The sequence below is a fragment of the Xenopus tropicalis genome, chromosome 1, assembly GCF_000004195.4.
Source record: "Xenopus tropicalis strain Nigerian chromosome 1, UCB_Xtro_10.0, whole genome shotgun sequence".
Lineage (NCBI taxonomy): Eukaryota > Metazoa > Chordata > Amphibia > Anura > Pipidae > Xenopus > Xenopus tropicalis.
The window spans coordinates 54,508,928-54,536,589 of record NC_030677.2 but is presented as its reverse complement, the minus strand read 5'-3'; the positions used below and the strand labels follow the sequence as shown (position 1 = coordinate 54,536,589).

Here is a 27,662-nt window from a genome sequence, read left to right as displayed (position 1 = left end):
TTCTGGAGGGTGGGGGATGGGAGGCTGCTTAAAAAATTAGCCATAACTTTTTAATGGTGCAAAAGTTTTAAAAGCTATAAATTGTCAAAATGTTTGTCTAGACTTCATATATCGAATATTATAAAAACATTTTTCATAATTGTTCTCCTTTAAGTGATACTGACACTAAAAAGTACTCTTCAAAATATTATTGTACATTAAAGTTAGCTATAGGTCATGTTTTGCCAACCTGACTGTCCCTTCTCAGCCTGTCAGTTATAGTTTCTAATGCTAACGGACTCCTGCTGCACAAATATGGCCGCCCCCTCATAGAAGAACATGGGGGATCAGACAGGTAATGTAAAAGCATTGGGCAAAAGCTTTTATAGTGAAACTGTAAAGCTCATGCAAATACAATACTATAATAGTTGTACAAAAGTACTAAGATCTGCAGCTTCAATGCATGAATTGTTTGATGGGATTCTCATTGAGACCCCTCGTTAAATAACAGCCAGGTGTAAAAATATGTATTTATATATAATTAATCATCTATCTTAAGGTCTTCTACCACACTAACCCCATTTCATAAAAGGTTGCTACTGGCTATTTTAATATTTAGCAGATATGGATCAAATGTGGCACTAGTAAGTATGTGAACCCTGAGGTTCACAAAGCAAATAAACAGTGGTGCATGTCTGACCATGTCTAGCTTCATGCAAGTTTCTGGATTTATTACAGATTTTGCTTTAAAAATAGCATGTTATTTAAGGGTCAGGATTTGTTTGCTTAAACAGGATCAATAGAGATCAAAGGACATTAGGAGAACTTTGGTAAATCAAATTTGATTAAAGGTTTTTGTCTACAGAACCATCAGGTCAACTGAATCAAGCTGAATAAACTCATGTGTGGGGTGCATAAAGCTTTTCTGCATCTTTTTGGATGGAAATTATTTCAATATGTTTTGTAGTTTCCCAAATAGATTATAGCTATTATTATTATTTAATAATAAAATGGCAAAATATTCTGCAGTACTTTACAATAGATGCGTTGACACAGCCAACATGCAAATTACATACAACTAATGATCAATACAGGGGGTAAGGGTCCAGCTCATTAATGTTTACAATCTAAAATCCAGTTTCATTGTTGAAAGACGTAAATACTTTTACTTATTGTTGATTACCTAACTTAAAGGGCACCTACTATAGAAAAATGGGTGGAGGGAATTTGCCCAAAAATAGTTGTTTTGCTGCCAAATGCTGCCTGCACCAGGAAAATGCCATGTTGGGATTTTAAGCATACAAATAATAATTGGAACTGATGCATGGGCTATTAGCCCGCACCTCCGGTGGGAAAACAGTTTTCCTATAGTAGGTGCCCTTTAAACATTACTGGGCCTCTCTACTTGCTACTGGAACTCATAAGTCAAGGTTTTAATATGCTTTTGGGAATATAAATACTTAGCTTAGCAAGCTGCGTGGCTATGTTAAAAGCTGATTTCTGATATTAAATGTATTTAATATTAAAATGCTCCTATTTGTTTTTAGCAGGATGCTATTTAGAATTCCTGTTTCAAGGATGTGTTTTGCAAGCTCAGCTTACACTTAGGACATTGAACCTTAGGGTAAACAAGACTCCCACGGTTCCTTTATCAGTCGATGGGGAAATGTTTCCAGGCCCTGAAATTGTGCCTGCACAAGCAATCTTAATACATACTACGTGGCTGAGTGTGTCAGTTACCTTCTCAGAAACTCTACATAGCATAAAGCTAAAGGTCAAGTCACACACAGTGTGTATTAAAAGTTATACATTTAAAAGGTTTGTCCAGTCAGAATTAATATTATTGAATTACATAAATATATCAAAAGATACCTACACACTGACTGATCTACAACAATTGTATGGAGAACAATGTTTAAACAGAATGAAGATGGAACCTCTTCCTTCTTAATAAATAAAGTTTTCATTTGAGAAGAATTACATGTAAGTGTGTGTAGATGTGCACGGTGTATAACTATAGTTACCATTTGGCTTATTTGATCACAAAATGCAATGAGCCCACTTTTTTTTTTTTACTTTAGTAAGTCAAGGGGAAGGAGAACATATTGAAAGCACCACCAGGGACAACCCAAGGTTGGCATTTGGGATTCAGACTTCTGCCTATAAAAGTCACCCCTGGCTTCAAGAACATCCTGTAGGTATTTGGGTGCTGGCAGGACTTAATGTTCATGAAAATGCCAAAGCTTACACCTTAGTTAAGCCAATAGAAAAAAGAAATTAAGCCACATTGACTAGATTCAAGGACAAAGCAGCAGAACAGAATGATAAGACAAATAAGTAATAAAAACCATGAGGGCAATGGGATACTTCAGGTGCTTTATGGCATAGGCACACTGGAAAATCTGTCACTCATGGCAACCATGATTAAGGTGATAGTGGTTCACTTTCAAATGAATAGAGTAGACAGTAGTATTTTGCCATTGATCTTATTATTTTTTTATATTTATGTTGTGTGGGAATTTGGAATTTAGAATGGTTGGTATTCTGGTTGAAAGCACCCAATCACACAGGATGAATGGTATGGTAAGGAGACTCAAGAGAAAGTAATACAAGACAGAAAAGAAGCCACACAATGTTTTCTGTTGCTGGGGTCAGTGACCTTGTTGGCTGGTAGGTGGCAACCCTAGAAATAAACAATATATCATAATACTATACATATATATACATATAACTTTGTTATTTTTAGTGCCCAAAAAGACAGAAAAAGGGGGCCAATATAATTATACAGTAGTAGATTAATGCTAATACAGGCCACACTGCAATTGTAAGGTGGTCCGGAATAAAGCAGATACATTATCCTTATATATAGCTAGATAGATAGATGATAGATGATAGATAGATAGATAGATAGATGATAGATGATAGATAGATAGATAGATACATACATACATACATACATACATTGAATATAATTGAATATGTGTTAACGAATAATGTCATAGTGAATGTCATGGCTATAACAGAGACATATTTGTTGGTGTCAATGTCAGTAACTGTGGCACTATGTTTCTCTTTCTGATGGACTGAGGTTGTACTCCACTCCTATAACATAGGATTGTTCTTATATATAATTTTTCTCTCTCACACACTCTCTAGCCCCTCACCCCCATTATTTTTCTTCTGCATCTATACATACAGGCAAACTACAATGGGACTATGTGTCCACTTATTTCTCTATGCTCACCACTGTTTTACATGTAAACTGGAGACTTTGTACTTATAATCCTACCCAAGCCTAAAACAAACCTCACATCTGCATATCTGCTGATAGCAAGGGCATAACATTTAGAACACAACTTTTTTTTTCTGCTTCACTGGGTCATTTATTAAACTTTCAAGGATAACACTACCCAAAAAACTAACAGCTTTGCTGCTTGTATAAATTAAATAAGGTAAATAGGTAAATTAAAGCACAAATTTAATTAAATTGTTCAATTATTCTCTCACAGGAGAGAATGTCACAGGTCATTTCTCACCTTTTTTCATTCTCCAGTATTTATCATCTGTTGCTGGAATTTTCTCAAGTATGAAAATGACTGAGAACATTAAAAACACATTTCTATTGAATACAAACACAGTGACTAGAAGAAGTAACTATGCCAGGCTGTAGGTATACATCTCCTGATGCTCATTGTGCCACAGCTCCTGCTTAAGGTTGGGATTAATTGCAGGGATCCACTGCACCATAAAGAGTACAGAGTGTAGAGCAAGATGAGCTTGCAATGGGTTAAAGTGCTCTGGCATTGTACCAGGGGTAGCTGCAAGCTGCTCCTTTAAAGCCCTCATTGTAACTATTCTTTTAATGCAGTTCTTGCCAGACTTTTTTTTAGCTCCCACCCCCCTTGGATGTCCAAATCTCACACTATTTGAACTTCAAGTTGGGTTCCTGGATGTATCTAGGACAAAGAACACACTGAAACCAAAGGCTGACCAATGCTTCCACTTTTAAGCAAATTAAAGTGGAGTGGTATAAACAGTAAAGATGAATCATCTTCTTCTTTGTATCCACTATAGAAAGCATTCTTACAGGAAATGTGGCTGTGTGGTTTGGATATGCAATTCCATCACTAGCCAACCGAGACTACAAAAGGAGCAAAAGCTTAATCAGGGCCAGTGTAAACAATCCTACCTTCTTTGGTCAGAACTTTCTCACGTGAAAAACAAAAATATTGTAGGTGCGACTCTTGCTGTGGAGCAGTGAAAGGTGTTTTATTAGCTCAAACAAAATGGCAACATTTTGGGCCTATACCAGGCCATTTGTCTCACGTGGCACAACCATAGACACAATATTACATGCAGAAGGCTGGAAATCTTCAAGGCTAAAAGCAAAAAAATAGGGAATTGTTTCTTCCCCATGGTGGCCATGAGGCTCCTAGGGGATGTACTAGTAAGGCTCTAACTCCTAGTGGCAAACCCAGTATCAGAGCTAGACTATACACTGCTGTGTGTCATGTTACAGATGTCACGTTACAACTGTCCTATATTACTAGTACAGAACTATTGAAAGACGTTTTCTTTATCACTTTCACACCTCTGTTTTTTGTACAACTATATTAAGGTTTTTTTTTTTACTTTCTACTATGTTACATTATCATTGTATTGTCTATGAAGATTCTCATTCATCCAGGTCATGATATACAGTATCTAGTAGAATTAAGTCTAAAACAACTGGACTTTTCTGAGTTTTTCTTGAAAAAGGTCACTCTTTTGAGGACAGTAACGCACATATTTTGGACCGAGAGGACAGATGGTTTGAAAGAGGTATGAAAGAGGCCATTTATGCCAGCCTGGAAAAACCATCCCTGAACAGAGGAGGGGGCCTGCGACACCACTTGTCATCAACATACAATGCCGCTTTGACATCCTTACCCCGGCAGTTTCACAACAGTTCACACTTCCAGTCATGTACTTTGAAGGATTAACACCTTCATCAATGAGAATCATGGTACCATTGTGATTGGATCATACCTTCTTACACCTGTCAGTTTCAGCTAACACCTAACTGAACAAGTTCAATGGAACCATTGTGATTGGATGTCTGTGACTGTACTACCATCAAGAGTTTAAATACCGGGGAATTTCCTACCAGTCATTTGAACTGGATGAGTGGTGAAACGTTTTCAAGAAAAACTCAGAAAAGTCCAGTTGTTTTAGACTTAATTCTACTAGATACTATCATTGTATTATTATATTGCTATCCTATATGCTGCACAAGTTTTCCAGTGTAGCAAAACTAATGTTATAAATAGCAATAAGGTTGTCACTTCATTGTCCCTATTCCCTCCAGGTTGGGCCCCACTGCCACTGCCCCAGGTTTCTCAATGAAGGACAGTCCCACAGTTTGGGAACCATGTAAGAACTGCATTTCAACTAAAGATTAAACTGATATAAGCCTGGAAGTATAACAAACCTATTACACTGATTTTGCCCATTCATTTCTCTGTGCCCAACAACTTGCACATGCTCAGTAGCCATAGGTTCCTATATGCAGTGAGTATATTATAAAAAGATCTGATCTGTATGGTTACATTAGTCTCCTAAGTAAATTGTCCATGAAGCAAAAACATTCTATTATCTTAACTACAAATTAGCACATTGCTTCTATCCATGTGTTATGAACATGAAATAATCACTAATTTGCCATTCAACATATGTATTTTGTAGATGTCCACTCAACTAGAAGAGATGGCAAATATGTTTTTACTGTAGTAAAATTGTACTGCAATGTAAGGACAGAAACAGTTGTTGCAAATTATGACATCTTCAGTTTTGTAAAAAAACAAAATCATCAGTTACCATCATCAGAAAAAAGATTTAATTTTGCATGAAAACTATATGCAATATTCTATAAATCAATGTAGTTCTAGGGGAAAAATGACTTGACTTTAGGAAAGTTAAGTAAAATATTTTATTCATACATATGAATAACAAGAACATGGCTGGATACAGAGTTAAAATAAATAAACTCAGGTTTAATAAGTATATTATATGACCATATATTTCTAAAACTTAAATGTACAACAATGCAGTTTTACACTTTGAGATTTGAGATGCATAACAATGACTATAGCTACAGTATACAATGTTTATGTGTATCCACAAAACATAGTTCCAATTTGTGTATCAATACAATAATATTACAAACATAAATCTGATGAGGAAGGTTGTTAAATGGAAATGGATGGACCACACCACTCCAGTGACATACTATTATTAGCCACCTCCCCCATAGGATCTCATTATTAGTGTTGGTGCTTTGCCTTAACTATTAGGAATGTAAGAAGTGCTAGATCACTGCAGGGTAGATTTTCTTCTATTCCCTCTATGCCATAGGATAGAATAGAAGTCGCTGAGCCTAAAGGTCCCCATACACCATAAGATCCGCTCACTTTGCGATGTCGCCAAGCGAGCGGATCTTCTCCCGATATCCCCCACCTATGGGTGATATCTGGATAATGCAGGGTAATTCGATCGTTTGGCCCTGGGGCCAAACAATCGAATTATAATGACGGGCATAGGTAAAGTCGGTCCGGGTCCGATCTGACTAGATTTTCTAACCTGCCTGATCGAGATCTGGCCGATTTTAGGGCAGATATCGGTTGGGCAGGCCCGTCGGGAGTGTATGGGGACCTTAAGTTTAGCTTCCCAACATCTGCTCAGAGCCCACTGAGCATGTGAATGTCGCAGACACTTCACCTGTATGTTCCTACCTTTGTGAGGCTTTGTGTGCTATCTTTATGATGTTTTCTACATTGTGATGTTGTAATGGCAGATTCTGTTAATGCATTTAAGAGGGGCTTGGATGAGTTCTTGAACAAGCATAATATCCAAGGCTATTGTGATACTAAAATCTACAGTTAGTATTGATGCTGGTATATATGGTTGGTGCTTTGCCTTAACTATTAGGAATGTAAGAAGTGCTAGATCACTGCAGGGTAGATTTTCTTCTATTCCCTCTATGCCATAGGATAGAATAGAAGTCGCTGAGCCTAAAGGTCCCCATACACCATAAGATCCACTCACTTTGCGATGTCGCCAAGCGAGCGGATCTTCTCCCGATATCCCCCACCTATGGGTGATATCTGGATAATGCAGGGTAATTCGATCGTTTGGCCCTGGGGCCAAACAATCGAATTATAATGACGGGCATAGGTAAAGTCGGTCCGGGTCCGATCTGACTAGATTTTCTAACCTGCCTGATCGAGATCTGGCCGATTTTAGGGCAGATATCGGTTGGGCAGGCCCGTCGGGAGTGTATGGGGACCCTAAGTTTAGCTTCCCAACATCTGCTCAGAGCCCACTGAGCATGTGAATGTCGCAGACACTTCACCTGTATGTTCCTACCTTTGTGAGGCTTTGTGTGCTATCTTTATGATGTTTTCTACATTGTGATGTTGTAATGGCAGATTCTGTTAATGCATTTAAGAGGGGCTTGGATGAGTTCTTGAACAAGCATAATATCCAAGGCTATTGTGATACTAAAATCTACAGTTAGTATTGATGCTGGTATATATGGTTTATGTATGTGAGTGTATAGATAGGTCAGTATAGGTTTATGTATGTGAGTGTATAGATAGGTCAGTATAGGTTTGTGGGTGCTGGGTTTACTTGGAAGGGTTGAACTTGATGGACTCTGGTCTTTTTTCAATCCAACTTAACTTTGTAACTATGTAACATTATCCCTCCCCAACTGTTGCCTATAGCTCTAAGGGTAATGGCACGTGGTTTTTTTGTCTGTGCTGCCACTTAGCAGAAACCCATGGCAACCAATCCAATTTTGCTTTCATTCTTTAACCTGCAGCTAGCTAAAAACACTCAATCACTGATTGGATACTATGGGTTATTGCCCATATGTAAATCTGCCTTGTGTTTATCAATTGTCCCTGTCTGCTTGTCACTGTTTTAATATTATTAAATGGAAACACTCAGACTCACGCACATGGAGCAAGAACAGATGGATGTCTGTGTAAGATAGCATTTTTGCAAGGCACCATTTAATAACAGGTAGACGGACAATTCAGCCAACACTATTTTTACCAGAGGACAGAGAGAAGTCTCAGTGAAGGGTCAGTAATTTAATTTCTCAGTATACCACCAAAAATTTGACCAAACAGCCTGACAAAGCTGTTTGTTCTGCACTATGCTGCCCATTTTATGGAAATCTCATTACCCTTGGTGAAGGTGGTTTTTAACACAAAAATAGTGTGCATCAGTAGAGATGTGGAGCTTCCCTTAAAGTCTGTGGTGGTTGACAGATGCAGTTCCTACTTACAGTATTCCTCTTGGTATACTGTAAGTAGAAAAACAATAGAAATCATATTATATCAACACAAGCCAACATTAGGGGGCTGATTTACTAATCCACGAACGGTCTGAAGGCGTCCGAATGCGCTTTTTTCGTAATGATCGGTATTTTGCAATTTTTTCGTAAATTGTCGCGACTTTTTCATAGCCATTACGACTGTTTCGCAAATTGTCGCAACTTTTTCGTAGCCTTAGAGCCGAGTACGAAAGTTTCGGATTCATTCCAGCTTCAGTATCGTGACTTTCCTTGGGCCAGGTTGGAGCTGCAGAGTGCCATTGAGGCCTATGGGAGACTTTCCTTGGGCCAGGTTGGAGCTGCAGAGTGCCATTGAGTCCTATGGGAGACTTTCCTTGGGCCAGGTTGGAGCTGCAGAGTGCCATTGAGCCCTATGGGAGACTTTCCTTGGGCCAGGTTGGAGCTGCAGAGTGCCATTGAGCCCTATGGGAGACTTTCCTTGGGCCAGGTTGGAGCTGCAGAGTGCCATTGAGCCCTATGGGAGACTTTCCTTGGGCCAGGTTGGAGCTGCAGAGTGCCATTGAGCCCTATGGGAGACTTTCCTTGGGCCAGGTTGGAGCTGCAGAGTGCCATTGAGCCCTATGGGAGACTTTCCTTGGGCCAGGTTGGAGCTGCAGAGTGCCATTGAGCCCTATGGGAGACTTTCCTTGGGCCAGGTTGGAGCTGCAGGGTGCCATTGAGCCCTATGGGAGACTTTCCTTGGGCCAGGTTGGAGCTGCAGAGTGCCATTGAGTCCTATGGGAGGCTTCCAAAATCATGCAAAGTCTGAAAGTTTTGCCCGCCGTTTACGAGCGCTCAATACGAAAAAGTTGCAAAAATATATGAGCAAATCGTAACGGCTACGAAAAAGTCGCGACAATTTACGATAAAGTCGTAACGGCGACGAAAAAATCGCAAAAAATATGAAAAAGTTGCAAAATGTTCGTTTCCAATCCAAATTTTTCCCATTCGGATTCAAATTTGTGGATTAGTAAATCAGCCCCTAAGCGTTAGTCCGTAACTAGTTTGCTTCCAAATGACAATTTCCAGACCTTTCTGTGAGCCTTTTTCACCTTACTGCGCTCTTACTACCCCTGCCCCACTCAAATATTACATGCCATGCCCAGCCCATTTGTACATGGGAGAGAGAGAGCTTGTATCCATAGGAGTGTTAGCAAGCTGTGTGTATCATTTGGAGTATTTGCACTGTAAAATGGTCTAATATCAGTAGAATATGACTGAAAGAAAAGATTGCTTAAAAATAAGTATGTATATAAAATAGTATGTATGCCTGAAATTGGAATATTAGTGATGTATCCATTCTAAATAGACTACACTTGTTTTCCAGATTTCAGGGGTACAGAGTTCTTGAGGTTATCCGGTCTGTGCAACCAAGTGTGTACTGGGTTTCTTCATTAATTTGGATGTACCTTAAAAGGGTTGTTCACCTTAAAATGAACTTTTAGTATGATGTAGAGCTTGATATTCTGAGACAATTTGCAAATGGTCTACACTTTTTATTTTCTATGTTTTTTATATTATTTAGCTTTTTGTTCAACTGCTCTCTAGTTTAGAATTTTAGCAGCTATCCAGTTGCTAGGTTACCCTAGCAACCAGACAGTGGTTGGAATGAGTAACTGTAATATGAACTGGAAAAAGGCAGACTAGAAAGATAATTAATAAAAAGTAATGATAACAATACAATTGTGGCTTCACAAAACAATAGTTTCTTTGCAGCTGGGGTCAGTGACCCCTTTTTGAAATCTGGAAAGAGTAAGAAGAAAAAAGTAAATCTTTCAAAAACTATAGGAAATAAAAAATGAAGACCAATTGAAAAATTGCTAAGAAACGTCCATTCTATAACATACTAAAAATTCAAAATTGTGTCAAACGGTGTTTGTTTCATTATAGTCTCCCAGCTTCAGTGTGTATTGTTGGATGTTTTCAAAAACACCCAGATGTTTCCCGTCGGTAATAACAGTAGGATGCTCCAGGCTGGTGGTATTTTGCTGTACCAGGAGTAGATGGATGGGACGTAAGTGTCCTGGCATTGCTTTCATATTGTTTGTATTCAGTGAGGCCAATTGTGCCTTCCATGCAGCATAACTGTCCAGGCTGATCATATATAGCTGAACAGTACTACAGGATCCCTTGCAGGAACGGATCTTAATATCAATATCCACCTGAAACACACAATGAATTAATTGCTTTAATACAATGATCCTCACCATCACCTGGATATTGTTATTCATCAAGCCAGTTGTCTTCTATATGCATCTACAGATATTGCTAAACAGCAATTGGCTATTTGTGTTGTAATTCAGAAGCTTCTTGTTAAAGGAAAACTATACCCCCCAAACAATGCAGATCTATATGTAAACCCTGCTTCACGTAAACTATTTTCATAAAAATATACTTTTATGGTAGTATTACATTTACATTACATTAACATTTATTTATAAAGCGCCAACATATTCCGCAGCGCTGTACAATATGTGGGTTACATACATTGGACATACAGAGTAATATATAAAGCAATCAGTAACCGATACAAGAGGTGAAGAGGGCCCTGCCCAAAAGAGTATGTGCTATTGGGTAATCTTATATAGAAAATTGCCACTTTAAGTAGTAAAGGCCGCCTCCTGGGATCATAGGATTCACAGTGCACACAAACAATCAAAGGGCACACATACATGCTAGGCCCCATCAGCCAATGAATGGACTCAGTTCTGCCTTTTACTCCCACACTTCATCCTGTTACAGAGCTGCATTATTTCCTGTCAGGTTATCCCTGAGGGAGTACACAGCCCATCACTAAATGGTGGCTCAAAAGACAATTTGTAAAAGGGAAATATTTACGTGTATATATATTCCAGTTTGGTAAGATTCTTTAATAGGCCACTTAGTTTATATCATATTATCTGTTGGTTAAGTATTCATTTTGAGGGTATACTGTAGCTTTCTTTTAATATGAATAGGAAGGGCAGTAGATGAACCTATAATAACCTAGGAATGCAAGCTGCCATATAGGGATAATCATTCTTGAGCGGAAAGCTTAGGCTGATGCCACACCAGGTGTAGGGCTGATTTTTTCGGCAAGCGGAAAAACGCTTGCCGAAAAAATCAGCCCTACACCGCATGTGGCATCAGCCTAAGGGACTTCCCATTTATATTGATGTGATCTGTGGTAAATGAAGGGGTTTTCTAATAAAACTGCTAAATAACAGTGCAGCTGCCCGTAGCAACCAATGATATCTTTGTTGACTTAGCATGGTGGCTTAGTGATTAGCACTGCAGTCTCTGAGCTCTGGGGTCCTGGGCACTATCTGGAAGGAGTCTGTATATACCCTACATGTCTGTGTGCATTTCTCCAGGAACTCCAATTTCCTCCTAAACTACATGCAGGTTATTGGTTCCTTATAAATTGACCCTGTTGTGTGAGGTAGGCAAATTAGATTGTTAGAATGAATAATCTTTGTAAAGCGCTGTAGAATTGTGTCTGTGCTATATAAATAATAGATAATAATAATAGTAGCAAATAATACAAGGTGAAATTAAAGCCTGTAGTAATATGAGCTAATTGCTAATTGGTTGCTATTGGCAACTGCACTTGTGTAATACAGTAAATCATTACCACTGTTATATTCCAATATCGAAACTGTCTGCCATTCTCAATACATAAAGGTGTGGTATGTACCTCAATTCTTTTCATTTCCATGAGCTGATCTTGTAGATTCCTTAACAGACCTTCAATTTTGACTGCTTGCTTCTTCACCTTGAGTTTAAGGGCCAGCAATCTTATCCGCAGCTCTTCTCCAGTTCTTGCAAAGCCAGTGATGGCATCTAAGGAAACACAATTTTCAGCAGAGCTCAGAACATGAAGCAATTTTCTCAAAAGAAATTTGGTTGAGGCTTCTATTTTGAAGACTAATCACTGAAAGGTTGCTGCCATCTCTTTCCCAGGTAGCACTTGCGTGACTGGGTGCAGTTATCATGTCAAAAACTTTCCAACATACATTGAGAAGGTAAGGAGAAAACCCAATTCTTGCATTCGTTACCTGTGTCATCCACAGTAGTGTGGCTTCTGTGGCTCAAGGGCAGTAATTAAAAAAAATATTTTATACTATAAATAAATATAAATATATACAGTTATTATATTCAACCAAGGCGACTGTTATCTATGTTCTTTATTTATGGTCAATCCAGAATATAATTTTTTGCCTAGAAAGAAAACAAAATTCTAAGCAACTTTGCAATATACAGTACATGCATTATACATTTGTAATGTCTTTTGACTTGTATATATGATTGGTATTAGAAGCAGTGTTTGCCTGCCCTTTTCTATTCTCTGCCCTGGTGGCTCTGGCGTTTGAAACAAAATAACACAAGGCAGCAGACTGACAGACCTGCCTTGCTGGAGGAGACTGGCCTTTGCAACATTGTTTAAAAAGAAACAAACGGGAGTTCAGCAACTGCTGCTTTCAGTAGCAATTACATTTACAAATAACTTTTTAAGCACTGAAAATTTTTAATAATTTCATATTGGAAAGTTGCTTGGAATTATGTTTTCTTTTATTAGACAAAAACTTATTTTGGGGGTTTGACATGCCCTTTAATTTCTCCCAAAGATGGTATTCATGATTAATTCTTAATGAGAGTTGGGTCTTATATGCATTGGTAATGGAGTTGGGATGGGGGGAATTAGATTTACAAAAACTATTATAAACATGGTATAGACATATAGGAATATCCAATAGTTTTCTTTGATTTTATTTTGACCCTTTTTCCTTTTTTCTCTTTGATCATTACTTGCCTTTATCTCTTATCATGTTTTCTCCAAAGACGTCATGAAGTTGTGATATCGCAGAAAGTGATTCTATGTGGCTGGAATAACTCACAGTGTTGGATCGTTTAGCTCTGTCAATTCGAGTCATGAACTCTTTTCCACGCTTGTTGATTAGTCCTTGCACCCTACACCCAGACGGGCATCTCATATCCTGCCAATAAGCAAAACTGCATCACTTACTTTGTTTTTTAGAATACAACGTGTATCGCATCCACTACAGGCCATTGCTAAGAGATAAATATAGTACCTTCGTAACAATGAATTACAGGCAGTATTTATATCTGACTATATTGTGGATGTCCAGCTGTTGACCTGTAACTCCCAAATTCACAAAAAAAAAATGTCCATAGGAAAGTCTTATAGTCAAGGAAGGTGGTTAAGACATGGAAGGTGGCATGTTGGCAGTATATGCTATAGCAGTGTTAAATAGCTGAGGCATTGAGGAGCATTGGACCAGACTGCTCTTGGAACAAAATAATTCAACAAAATAGTAAGATGATTTAATCCTGTGGTACCACTGTGTGTAAATAATGAAGTATATCATTGCTTATATGACACTGGGTGATATACACTGACCTCTGTAGTCATGTCAAGAACACATTTTAGATTTCTAGGGATAAACCCTTTATACCAATAATATACCATCGTTTTCACTATACTTTTAAAAGCAAGCAACTTGGTATGTATGTGGTTTTAATTATATACTGTATGTTAAAGTATTTATATCTCCACTAAGCTTGAGATGTTTGCTTTTATTATTCTCTGTTACTGTTGGAAATCTATGAGTGACTTTCTGTGACAAGGAATATTAGGAATTAGATTAGACATTAAAATCACTATTATAAAAAGTTAAATTGCTTTTCTCTATCCCTCTATAAAGTAGCACAGAGTCAGTAGCAGATAATGACAGTGTTGATATGAATCATGTATACACCTGTGTTCATTCTATAATTTAGACTTAAAATGTTAATTGTTGCCTGCCTAAAGCACCCACTGCATATATGAAAGGCTCTTCCTCAGTTGGACCCTTTTTTGGACTTTTTAAAGGAAATATTTCTTTTTGACACCACTAACTGGTCCTAATTTTATTATCTGTCATTTCAGTGGATGGCCCACTTGGGATTACCCTGCTCCCAGTATCCCTCTACAACAGTGTTTTTGTTCAACATTAGTTCTGTGGTTGCTGACTTTATGTATACCTGACATGTCAATCACACAGACTTCTAGCTATACTCAGTTAGGGTCTACAAAGATTATCAGTCAGTATAAAACAGATAAAAGGTTGTTGCTGTGCAGAAGGCCTGTCTATATAAGCATACTTTTTGTCATCCATCTTAAATTATAAAAACATCTACATGTAACTAGAAAGTCTTTTCAAGCTCTTATTCATGTATGTTTTATATTGCTTTGTGTTAGAGTGAGAGGTTTAGCTTGTGGCATTCCAGCCTTTGTTGATCTACAGATCCCCAGTATTCCTTAGCAGCTTTAGGCTGTTGGAGGATGCTGGTAGTTGTAGTCTGTAGGAGGCTCATTGATTGAACACCACTGTAATACATAGGTTTAAAGCAAGTCTGATATTTTCTTTAAGCCATAGGGGCCAGTAAATGCAGCATCTAAAACTTAACCGTCGAACAAAACACAACATACACAGCTGATTAGATATAAATGAGTTATTTAGTTGGTTCATGATTACAATTGGAAAGTATATTACACCAGGAAATAAAAACACATAATAATACATTAAACTTTTCATGAGAGTGCGGGGTTGTGAGAAAATATCTTAACCTGATGTTTCAACTGGTCTCATTTTCATTCTGACAGTTTTAAGGGAATAATCTGCTGCTTTGAAAGGTACCCAAACAACTCCATTTTCAATCTCATAAGGAAAATTATTTCTTGGGTCATATTGACCTCCTATGTAATAAATTCCATTAAGGTTTGAAGCTTGGCAGTTATTATACCACCACCCCCCTCCATACATTTCTGCACAATTTTCCTCCCACTTGTCACTGTCCCTATCATATGTGCTAAATTTCATGTTAATGTGGGATGTGTACTCTCCATCCTCTTTAGATCCTTCTATCAAGGCATCTCCAGCCGTGCCTTCATACTGAGATACTTTAAGAGTAAAGCCCTCTGCTTCTGACCCTAGCTGAATATTGTATTCGGCATAAACCTTCTCCCCTGACCAGTCCTCTAACTCAATTCGAAGAATTGTATCCTTTTGGGTAAGTAAATGAATATTTTCATTGCCCAACCAGACTTCTCCTTTTCCACCGGCATCCACACTGCCAAATCCATTCTTGTAGTCTTGCCAGGTCCTGTTAAAATTTACTGATCCGTCTTGTCTCTGTTGAATCAAGATCCATCCTCCCAACTGGGTATCTTGGTCGCAATACACTGATAGCACCTTAGTGGATCCTTCTGGCCTGATTTTGAAAATGCCACTTTTGGCACCAGAACTGTGTTTTTGACGGATATCATCACAGTCTAAAAAGAAATGCAGTTTTATCTGATTTACTATTATTGCCATACTTAATTAATGCGACCTGGACTGACAAAAATAAAGCCATATTATTCTGGCAATTGCTGAAAGATATATGTGAGAGTAAGTGAAGTAATTGATATTTTATTGTGATAAAATATTAGCAATATTAGCTTTAAGTTTACATTTTGCTAGGCAAAGAATATGTTTTATGTCAATTTTGCCAAATGGCATGCATATTATATCATATGGGAAAATATAATATGTGCACGTATGTTTTGATAGCTACTATATGTGCCTTAAATCAATTAAAATGCCAAACTAAATAAGTGTGTAAGTTGTATATAACCCTAATTCCCAGACTCTACCTGCCTAAACTACCTGTGTATTCTTTTCTGTTTTTGTGTTTACGGTCGATAAACATATGAATTCATGAAATGATTTAAAAGAAGCTAGGTTGCCTTTATTATGTGTATTTTTTTCCTGGTTTAAAAGTGGAACCTCACACTGTCCTTTTACTTTCATTTACCTTTCCCAGTGTAATCTCCAACCAACTTCATTTCTTTTCTCACAGTGCGGGCCTGGAAATCAGGCCTATCCTCTTCACTATTATCGTGCTGGATAGGGCCAAAGTCGGTAAACACTGGCCCACTCTTCATAGATTTAATATCAAACTGAGTGCCATCTTTACTGCTTCCCCTGCTGCTGCTGCTGCTGGAGACCACAGTCTTTGTAATGGTTGACGAGCCTTCTTTTTGGAGGGGTGTAAAGCTGGGTGAATCAAGTCCTGTATGGCTAAAGTCATCAAATTCATCTTCTCCCAAATCAGTGAAAACATCATGAGTTACCTTAGAACTACTACTGCTACTGCTACTGGTTTGGCTGGTTTGTGTTTTTTTCCCAGATGAACTTAAAAACTCTTCAAAGGAAGGAATCTTACTGATATCCCCTAAAGAACTACCTCCAGAAATGTGGATAACACGAGTTCCATCAGACCCTCCTTGAAAAGTGTCATCTGTGCTTAATTTTCCTAATTTTTCACACTCCGGACCACCACTATATGTTTCAGTGATTTCTTCTTTAGGGCCCTCTGGTGTGGATACTACCCTCCTCTTAACTGTCTTAGTGCATGAAACTGTTCTTTCTGTGATGACTTTGGTTGACTGATCTCCCCCTGTCACTGTCCCTGACTGTGTACTTTTGTCATCGCCATAAATTTTAGAACCTTGAAATACTACATCTTTCCCACTGCCGGAAGGAAATACAACAGATGAGGTTCCCATAGATGAGCCTTTTACCTCGTCTTTTGTCCCTTCTAAAACAAATGCATATTGATTAATGTCTTTGAAAATTGGGAACTCTGCTTCTTGGTCTTTGCCAAGTGCCAGTGTTCTATAACGAGAGTCTACAGGAGAGTCCTTAATAGGCCTCATTTTAAGCACTCGTATGGCATTCATTTGGCTATTTAAGTCAGTGGTTTCAGCTTGCAAAAGTAGTTTCTGTATGTTGTTGTAGCTGTCATGGTCCACTTTGTAGTCAGTGTTCTTTGCACAAGATCCTTTGCAAGCACGGATTTTTATATCAATATCCACCTAAAAACACATTAAAACAGAAAAAAGTATATTATTTATATATATGTGTGTGTATATAGATAGATAGGAGATAGATAGATAGATAGATAGATAGATAGATAGATAAGAGATAGATAGATAGATAGATAGATAGGAGATAGATAAACAGATGATAGATAGATAGATAGATAGATAGATAGATAGATAGATAGATAGATAGATAGGTGATAGATAGATATATAGATGATAGATAGATAGATAGATAGATAGATAGATAGATAGATAGATAGATGATAGGAGATAGATAAACAGATGATAGATAGATAGATAGATAGATAGGAGATAGATAAACAGATGATAGATAGATAGATAGATAGATAGATAGATAGATAGATAGATAGATAGGTGATAGATAGATATATAGATAGATAGGAGATAGATAAACAGATGATAGATAGATAGATAGATAGATAGATAGATAGATAGATAGATAGATAGGTGATAGATAGATATATAGATAGATAGGAGATAGATAAACAGATGATAGATAGATAGATAGATAGATAGATAGATAGATAGATAGGTGATAGATAGATATATAGATGATAGATAGATAGATAGATGATAGATAGATAGATAGATAGATAGATAGATAGATAGATAGATAGATAGGAGATAGATAAACAGATGATAGATAGATAGATAGATGTGATTATAGATAGATAGATTAATAGATAGATAAATTTTATTGGTTACCTCAAGACGTTTCATTTCCACCACCTGATCTCTGATGTTTTTCTGAAGTGCTTTTATTCTCTCTACTTGATTGGAAACTTTCAGCTTCAAATATTCGATTTTCTTTCTGAGGTCTTCAGACACTTGATTATACTTTCCATCGCTTTCTAAAATAGGTAAACCAGAATCATTTTATCAGCTTAGCGCACATTTTGAGTGTGGGAAGGCTTATTTATCAAAATTCGAATTTGTGACTTAAGAGTTGTCCTTCAATTACAATAATGTCTACTTATTTAAAAAATGTGTTAAAAATGTAAATCTAAGAAACATGATTGAATAAAACTGTAAAAAAAACCTCAAATGCATTGAATTTGTATTTTACTCATCATGACTTTTACTTTTATATGTGGCAGAATACATTTTCTTATGTCCAATAATTTTAAATATATTTTATATATAATTGTCATAATCAAATGTTCATTTATACCTAAAAACACTGCGAAATATTATGTACACCTGTGTCTTTGGGGCAGTTTGTATTGTATTGCCACTTTTTTTGTGCATTTATGTACAAATTCTTCTTTTTGGGACTGTTTCTATTTCCTTTCTGGTGAAAATGACAATAGTTATGTCCTGCTGAATGGGATCGTAGGATTTCATAGGACACTAGGCAGTATCAACTTTATCTGATCTTATCACATTTATATTTATTACACGGCTAAATGAATACGTTTGTGCCTGAATATGGGAGAAGAAATAATTGATCATGACCCTCACACAGTTGGCTCTTACTTAAAGGAGAAGGAAAGGCAAAGTCACTTGGGGTTGCCCCCGAGTGACTTGAATCGCTTACCTTTTACCCCGGCCTGGTGCTCCTGTTCAGAGAGAACAGCACCAGCCCGGTGTAGCTGCAGCGCTTCCTCCTTCCTGCTTTGCGAGCGTGCGCATGCGCAGTAGAGTGAAAAGCCAAACAGAGAGGTCGGCTTTTCACTCTACTGCGCATGCGCCTATTGTGTTAGTCGCAGCGAAATGAAGCAGGAAGGAGGAAGCGCTCGCTCCAGGTGCCCCGGGCTGGTGCTGTTTTCTCCTAACAGGGGCACCAGCCCGGGGTACAAGATAAGCGATTAAAGTCACTTGGGGGTGCTTAACATTTTAGCACCCCCAAGTGACTTAGCCTTTCCTTCTCCTTTAAAGTGGAAAAATACACCATATAAACCATGAATTAAAAAATTAAACACATTTGCTAAACGTGTGGTGTGATCCAATAACTACTGAGTACCATATTTAAAATATTACTTATAAAGTGGCAAGTGAGTTTCTTTCTTAAGACAAGTTTTAGGTGGCATGTTTTTTAATTTTTTTCAAACCCTGCTAATTGGAAAGAAACTCAGCCCAGAGGCTCAAGCAATAGTAAATGTGCCTTGCCATGTTAGTTTTGAATCTGATATACCTGTACATAGTACAATAGTGTATCAGTGAGTTATACAAAGCATGCAGACTGATCTACACACACCAGACTGCCATATATTTGACATTTATGGTGGCGATAAAACTTGGGTAAATCAGAGTAAAAAAAGTAAAAATATAAATACATTTATAGGATCTATTATCTAGAATGTTTGGGACCAGGAATTTCTGGATAAGGGATCTTTCTGTAATTTGGATCACCACACCTTAAGCCTGCCAAAAATCAATTAAATATGAAATAAACCTAATATGATTGTTTTGCTATCAATATAAATCAAGGCAGCTTAGTTACCACCAAGAACAAGGTACTGCTTTATTAAGAAAATGGGAATCATTTTAAAAAATTACTATTTGCTTTAATTGGCTCTATGGGAGCTTTTTGGATAAAAGGTTTACAGATAACGGATCCTATGCTTGTATATGAAATCAGAACCTTTAGTGTGGTAAAACCGTGTACTGTTAAAGTTTGTGTCAGAAAAATTGAATCATTAGATTATGGGGTAGTTGTTTTTAGTAGTATCCTTTTAAAGGAGATTGAAAAGTATGAAGTTTTAAAAGAAGAACTCAACCCTAAAGAATATAAATATGGCTAGAAATTCCATATTTTTTATACTAAACTGACTGCACTAACCAAAAGTTTCAACATCCCCATAGTAGTAATGATACAGTATTGGTCTTTACAGTTTGCACAGGAGCTTCCCATCTTGAATTCTGTAAGAGCTGTCTGGGACAGTGCACATGCTCAGTTCACTCTGAGCAGCTGTTGAGAAACTAAGCTTAGGGGTTGTCACAAATTATCAAGCAGAAAGTGAGGTTGGACTGTCATATAAACTGATGCTACAGGGCTGCTTATTACATTATTATGCCAATTGCATTGGTTTCAGAGCTGCCATATAATTACTAAGCAGTATTATACTGTTGCATTCATATTCTATATATACATGCTTTGACTTTTGTGCAGATTAAATTAAATAACTTCCCATTAAATTAATTCTCTTTTGCACACTTTATATATTATTCTTGCTTAATTCTGGGTAGGGCTAGAATAGGACACAGGTGGGTGTATAGAATGGATGAATATTGAATGTTGTTCAGGACAGCACAAGTTACATTTCATATCAAATTTTTATTCATATGTAGAAACTCAGTCCAGTAATAGAAAGTGTGGGGAAAAAATAAAAAAATCAGACAGCCTAATTGGTTGGTGGTGCCTCCACAATTTTGTGTTTGATTTCTTGGAAAACTAGTTCTTACATTCAGCACCTCCAATCTAGGATATCAGTGTTTTCTATTGCTTGTACAGGTATGGTTTCCGTTATCCAGAAACCTATTATCCAGAAATCTCCGAATTATGGAAAGCCTGTCTCCCATAGACTCCATTTTAATCAAATAATTCAGATTTTTAAAATTGATTTCCTTTCTCTCTGTAAAAATAAAACAGTTCCTTGTATTTGATCCCAACTAAGATATAAATAATCCTTACTGGATGCAAAACAATCCTATTGGGTTTGATTAATGTTTTATTGTTTTTTTAGTAGATTTAAGGTATGAAGATCCAAATTACGGAAAGACCCCTTATCCGGAATACCCTTGGTCCCGAGCATTCTGGATAACGGGTCCTATACCTGTAGTTCATTGTTATGTTAGGTCCCACAAATCAGAAAGTATTGATGATAAAATAAAATAAATATTATTTTCTGCAGCTTTATAAACATCTTCCTCAGGTGTATATCCATGAGGTTTAGAGAGCTCAGGTGATTATATATTGATTAAAAGGCCACTAGGAAGTACAGAGTAAACTGGCATGTATTCATTGTTCATATCCTCAGCTTTATAATTCTTGGTTCTGACCTCAGTAACCTAATTTTCCGGTATCATACAAAATGTAGCACTATGAGGATGTATGTTTGCTGTTCCTACTGCACTAGGGGTACATGGGATTCTGCTTTGTGCCTTGTCCTACTGGAACATTCTTCATTGCAGCAGTAACAGACAAAAGCAAAATGCAGGTATAACTGTCACACTGAAGAGAAAAGGATTTAAATTCAGAATCTATGAGGATTGTACTTACGCTGGGCCTGTACAAGGTTATCCTTGAGGAACTGATATGTTTGCTTGGTTTTCAGATCTATACTTTTGTGACTGCTTTCTCCATCCTTTAGTTTTTGTTTAATTGTTTCAACTCTCTTGGCAAAATCTTTATCGGTTTTATCAACCAATCCTTGAAGTCTGCACCCAGAAGGACATTTGGGACCCTGCAAATGAGAATGAAAGTATGTCTTAGTTTTGCATGTTAGGCAAACTTCATTTAACATTCGAAACATGTTAGACTGGCACAGCATGCTCAGCAATGAAAGAGAAAATAATATTTGTACTCCTGGAAATCTCAATAAAATCAAAAGAGAATTCTTGCTTTGCTTTAATGGGGGTCTATTATGCATCACAGTGCCCTCATCATAGAATATATTTATTGCATTAAATATTCCATAGTTGGTCAGTATAAGATCATTGTAAAATATTGATAGGATGCCCCAGTACAGCCTACAGTTGTTTTCTTATAGTCAAGTGGCCAGTAAATGCTACCTGCTATGTGGTTGCTAATGTTTACTAAAATCTTGGCCCTGTTAGGCAGATGAAGCATTGACACAAGAATTCCATGCATCCTCATTAGAAGAATATTTTATTCATAAGAAGCAATATTATCCACCACAAAAATACTCTTTCTGATTCCACCCTGGCAGATAAAGGGTTACGTTTGCCCTAATCTATATAGTATAGAGCATAGCTACAGTATGAACAGCTTGAGGCTCACAGATTTGACATGCCTGGTCTACATCTTGCAGTTCCAAAAGAGATTTGCAGATATTTTATTTTTAGTAAAGCCTAAAGCAGCATATACATTTACCTTCAAAAAGTTCCAATTAATTCTGTATGCATGACTATTTCTTGACTTTGTATTGTATGCTGCCAAAATTGTATCGATTATGTGTTTTTAAAGGAGTAGTTCACCTCTTGATTAACTTGTAGCATAAAATAGACAATAATATTCTGAGACATTTTGTAATTGGTATCCATTTTCTATTTTTTTTTGTTTTTCAGTTATTTAGTTAGTTAGCAGCTCTCCAGTTTGGTATACTAGCAGCTATCTGGTTGCTATGGTCCTATTTACCCTAGCAACCAGGTAATGGTTTGAATGAGAGACTTGGATACAAATAGGCCTGCATAGTAAGATAAGTAATGAAAAGTAATAATAACAATAACATTGTAGCATCACAGAGTAAACGTTTTTGACTGCCGGGGTCAGTGACCCCTATTTGGAAGATGAAAAGAGGCAGAAGAAGAAGGAAAATAGTTTAAGAACTATAAAAAATAGATACCCTTTAAGGCAGTTAATTCAGTTATGGATATATGATATACTTGTCCTGTCTTTAATACATTGTATATAAACAATAAGGACTGCAAAATGGTGTAGGCTTGCTCCACCCTAGTAACTAACCACTGCATTGTTACTTTTGCCAAAGCCATCTTTCTTTTAACCCCATCTAGAATTTTGATGACGGAACCTGATCTATTTTGGTTAAATTTTATCAGCTAATAACATGGTATCACATTTTCTTTTATTTTGTTGCTAAGTCCCTTTTTGTTGGAGTTTTAAGAGTAAGCAGCAGCCATAACAACTAAGTCTTAGTTCTGCACATGTCCATGCCTAGAGGCAGAAACAAAATGACATACATTCAGGCCCGGATTTGTGGAGAGGCCACAAAGGCCCGGGCCTAGGGTGGCAGAAGTTTAGGGGCGGCATGCCGCCCCGCCGCAAGAAAATTTTAAAATTTGGCTCCAATACGGAGCAGTCGGGACCTCTCCCCACTGCTCCGTATGGGAGTTTAAAGGAGCGCATGCGCAATCGCGGCTGCGGGGGGGAAGGGGGGGGTGTTGTTGAGCGTTTGCGCATGCGCACTGGGGGGCGCGCGTTTGCCCATGCACACGGGGGGGAACTAACAGGGGTGGCCTCGGGGCGCCCAGAAGAGAAATCCGGCCCTGCATACATTGCTACAGTTATGTGCACCAATGGAATTTACTTTGTCACCACCAGCACCCACTGTCTAATAGTTATAAACACACTGGTCAAACCACACTTACCCAGTCTTCATCTGAACAGATTGGCCAGTTTTTGTCTTGTTTGCAATCAGATTCAGCTTTAGCTTCCATTATTCTAGGACCACGTATGCTTCCTCCTTGTGCTTCAATGCCACCTTCTTCTTCAGACTACAATTTCAGCAACAACAACAATAAAACAGTGAGAAAACTTTGCTTATTGAATTATAACAATGCAAAGTAAATAAGGATCCAGTCTGGAGTTAATATCTATCATAACAGTTCATTAGATTTGTGATATGCTGAGTCTGTTTGCCAATGCCATTGCAAGGGAGAAATTAACCAAGGACCTTTCAATTTATGAAACTGGTTAGAGTGCACAAGCAACCAATGAATTGTTCCAATAAAAAAGTAAGGGCAAAGCCTGGGCGTGATAATGTAAGCATATAGGAAGTTCTCAGTGTGTCAAGTAAAAAATAGTCCACTCCCATCCCTTCAGAAAACTGATCAGAGAGACAGAAGAAGGACTGATTTAACAGGTATAATGAAAAATGTATTTTTTGGCACGCTGAGAGCATTGTTGTTGTTGTGGTTTAATAAGATTTGGACATTAAAGGTGAACAACCCCTTTGAGCTCAGCATTAAGCAAACATGCCAAAGGAGCAGTTACTATAAAAAACAGACACAGGACCAAATACAATAGATGGATAGATAGGTATATAGATACTATGTACAGTACTACAGAAAGTATATTCAAGCTGATAGATATATAATAAATAGACACTACAGTTACTTAGCTGTATTAGTAGGCAGAATACATAGACTTACATACAGTATGTATATACGAATACAAACATAGATAATAGACAGACAGAGAGGTCGATGATAGATAATATAGACAGACAGAAAGACTATTAATCATGGTAATGTAAGCCTCATAAAACATTTAGAAACATGTGGCGATTTGTAGTATAGGTATTTGGATCCTATGGTCTATGAGTGAGAAAAGGATATATTTTAAAATAGATTGTAAGCCCTTGGCAACGGTGTATTCCTAGTTTTTAAGTACCTATTCTCATTTAATGTTTAATAACTGTACTCCTTTTTGTGTTTACACTTTGTAAATCACTTTTTATATTTGTGGTGCCATAATACAATACATAATGCATAAAATATACAGTAGAATAAATAACTAAATATTCTGCAAAGAATCACAGAGTTCCATGTCTCCATTTCTAGTAATTTAAATGCAAATGTTATCTCTAAACTATGATTATCTTGAAAAAACCCAGCTAACTCTAGATTCAGGAAACAATTTTCAATGTAAAAAAGATTCACATACTCAATGATACATTGCTTTTTGATTGTTAGTTGCATTAGCAATCACAAGCGTGATGTTGTATTTTTATTTACTGCCAAGAAGGTCTGAAGCACATTTTAATATTTTTATATGTGTATTACAGATGAAAAATCAATGTAAATATTAGGCAAAAATGTTAAAAAATAGGTAGATAGATAATAAATAAATAGATAGATAGGTAGATAGATAGATATGCAAATAGGTAGATAGATAATAGGCAGATAGATACACAGAGAGAAAGACGATAGATAGATAGATAGATAGATAGACAGACAGACAGACAGACAGACAGAGATAGATAGATAGATAGATAGATGATAGATAGATGATAGATAGATAGATGATAGATAGATAGATAGATAGATAGATAGATAGATAGATAGATAGATAGATAGATGATAGATAGATAGATGATAGATAGATAGATAGATAGATAGATAGATAGATAGATAGACCAGCTGTCTTAAAACATCATTAGTGCAAAAAAAATATTTGACACTTAGAGCTACTGGTTCACATGACATTTAGATCTCTGTATATCTATACTTAATTATCACAATGCTTGTACTCCCTGTGTGTACTTTTGCAATATGTAAATTTGTACAGTGCTGCATATCTAAATAATGCATTATAAATAAAGTAATACATGCATTACAATTGATATTTATGGAATAGAACAATCTCTTAACCTTATCTGCTGCTTATATATGACGTATTAAAACGATTACTTGTCTTGCCAGATTAAGAAAGCATACTAACTATGCTCACTTACTAACTATGCTTTCTTACAGTACTAGAATGTTAACCTAAGTTAGAGTATATGCAGGTTTAAGGAATAAAAAAAAGAAAAAATCATACCCATACACTGCCTGCAAAGCAGAGCAGCAATGTGATTAGGGCTACCCTCTGAATCATCTTCGTTTGGACTAGATGATGGCTACAATGACCATGCAGTAGAGTGCTGTCCTTTTAAGCCTAGGTCCCATTCAGAAGTCAATCATTAGTTTGTGTTGTGTTTACTTAACAAATAGTACCTGCGCCCCCATCTGATGTGTCACAGTTCCGGGTAGTCTGTCCAAGGTACAGAGCAAATTTAAGGTTATTCCAAATGACCTAATGTTCCTTCGCCATGTAACAGAAAGACTTGTGCAAGCAGAGGGGCAAAACAAATGCACTGACACGACTGAATGTTTGCTTTGAAATTTTCTATTTTTTTGCTATAATAATTTTACAAACCACTTCCGATAGTGTTTCTTAAGAGGTTGTGATATCACTGAGCTGTAAGTAAATAAATGCACCAACAATCATGACTTTAGAAATCTTTCAAAACATTTATCAAGTGTTCCCTTGTGTTACCGTGATATGTTGCCTAAATAAAAATGTGTGTGGGGAGATTGGCAATCCCCTTTTACAAACTGTAAAGGTAACAATGTACCCCTATGAACATGTAAAGGCACAAGGCTACAGACACATTCTATTCAGGTTGTGGACCCTAATATCCTCATATTGTAAAGCAGAAGGTGTTTTAGTTCTTTTAATATATCAGTACATGTTTCAATGGATCATCCAAGACAAGTGGCATAACATCACCAAGCATGGTTTTAAACTGACATCATCACTGAACACAATTTAAAAGGATATATCTTACATTTTCTTAATGGCTCTTGTGTATTATAAGGATGTTAAAAGCCACTGTGGAGTTGCATGAAGCATGGAATCAGACTGAGTTTGTTTATTTAGGTCATATAACTGCTAATATTCTGATGTTTTAATGGAAATATTATTTCTAAGTACAGTTAAGGATTTACTGTACAGGGTTTTGTATGGATTATGTTTAATAAATATATATGCATTTGTGTGTATCATGGGGCACATTTAACTGTCATTACAGCTAACAGAAAATTACCATCAGTTTATATGTCCAAAATTCGTAGCTTAGGTATAGGACAAGTGGCAGCTAGAGTAGGGATTTGATGCAGTTTGGAAGGGGCCCTCTTAAAAAATAAATAACGGCGCTTTTGTTTTCCTGTAAAACAGGAAAAATAAAACTCTAACTGCTAGTAATCCACCAGGATTCTCCCCTTGAAATTATAATAATACTATGCATTTCTATAATAATTTTAGTTGGATATTATATATATTTTATAGTTTTTGAATCATGTGCCTTCTTCTTCAAATGGGGGTCACTTACCCTGGCAGCTAAAAAACTATTGCTCTGTGAGGCTACAGTTTTATTGTTATAGCTACTTTTTTCTCTTCAGGTCCTCTCCTGTAAATATATCAGTCACTCATTTAATCCGCTACCTGGTTTCCAAGGTAATTTGAACCCTAGCAACCACATAACTACTGAAAACAAACTGGAGATTTGCTGAACAAAAAAAGCACAAATAAAAAAATGAAGACCAATTGCAAATTCATCAAAATATTACTCTCTATATTATACTAAATGTTAATTTAAAGGTGAACTACCCCTTTAAGCATGTGGCTCTTTAGGATTACATTTACAAATAAGAAGCAGTTTACATAATCACAAAACACAACTGTGCCGCTCTCTCTTCCATTTACTTAATCTGCTGGTTTACTGAAGAGTTTTTATCTCTGAGATTGAGGCACACACTCTCCAACCAGACTTTGTCTGGCACTAGGTCCACAGTTCTCTGCTTCTCTAAGAGGATGCATAGCTAGAAGCTGGTAATAACCTGACTTGGGGGGGCGGGACTTGGGTTATGTAATAAAAGGCACTAAGTTTGCCCAGAAGTAGTAAC

At 37.0% G+C, this 27,662-nt stretch overlaps 2 protein-coding genes across 2 annotated transcripts; both read right to left on the bottom strand.

The window, feature by feature from the left end:
- Window positions 1–10,146: 10,146 nt before the first annotated feature.
- LOC101730283 (fibrinogen alpha chain) lies at window positions 10,147–14,744 on the bottom strand. Its single transcript, XM_004911464.4, has 3 exons — window positions 13,152–14,744; window positions 12,036–12,181; window positions 10,147–10,521 (listed from the first exon to the last, which is right to left on the bottom strand). The coding sequence occupies exons 1-3, from the start codon at window positions 13,330–13,332 to the stop codon at window positions 10,225–10,227; spliced, it is 624 nt and encodes a 207-aa protein (XP_004911521.2). The 5' UTR covers window positions 13,333–14,744; the 3' UTR covers window positions 10,147–10,224.
- A 95-nt stretch (window positions 14,745–14,839) lies between these two features.
- fga (fibrinogen alpha chain) lies at window positions 14,840–25,863 on the bottom strand. The gene is made up of 6 exons (XM_002933489.5): window positions 25,756–25,863; window positions 23,583–23,708; window positions 21,514–21,697; window positions 17,997–18,142; window positions 16,199–17,261; window positions 14,840–15,674 (listed from the first exon to the last, which is right to left on the bottom strand). Exons 1-6 carry the CDS (start codon window positions 25,810–25,812, stop codon window positions 14,965–14,967), a joined length of 2,286 nt encoding a protein of 761 aa, XP_002933535.3. The 5' UTR covers window positions 25,813–25,863; the 3' UTR covers window positions 14,840–14,964.
- Between the last annotated feature and the right edge of the window lie 1,799 nt (window positions 25,864–27,662).

Coding starts and splice junctions, on each gene's coding strand:
- fga (XM_002933489.5), bottom strand. CDS start 25,812: ATGATTCAGAGGGTAGCCCTAATCACATTGCTGCTCTGCTTTGCAGGC. Junction 23,709..25,755: donor GCTTTGCAGGCAGTGTATGG/GTATGATTTTTT, acceptor CTGAAATTGTAG/TCTGAAGAAGAAGGTGGCAT. Junction 21,698..23,582: donor TCTGTTCAGATGAAGACTGG/GTAAGTGTGGTT, acceptor TCTCATTTGCAG/GGTCCCAAATGTCCTTCTGG.
- LOC101730283 (XM_004911464.4), bottom strand. CDS start 13,332: ATGAGATGCCCGTCTGGGTGTAGGGTGCAAGGACTAATCAACAAGCGT. Junction 12,182..13,151: donor AAACATGATAAGAGATAAAG/GCAAGTAATGAT, acceptor GTGTTTCCTTAG/ATGCCATCACTGGCTTTGCA. Junction 10,522..12,035: donor TGGAAATGAAAAGAATTGAG/GTACATACCACA, acceptor TGTGTGTTTCAG/GTGGATATTGATATTAAGAT.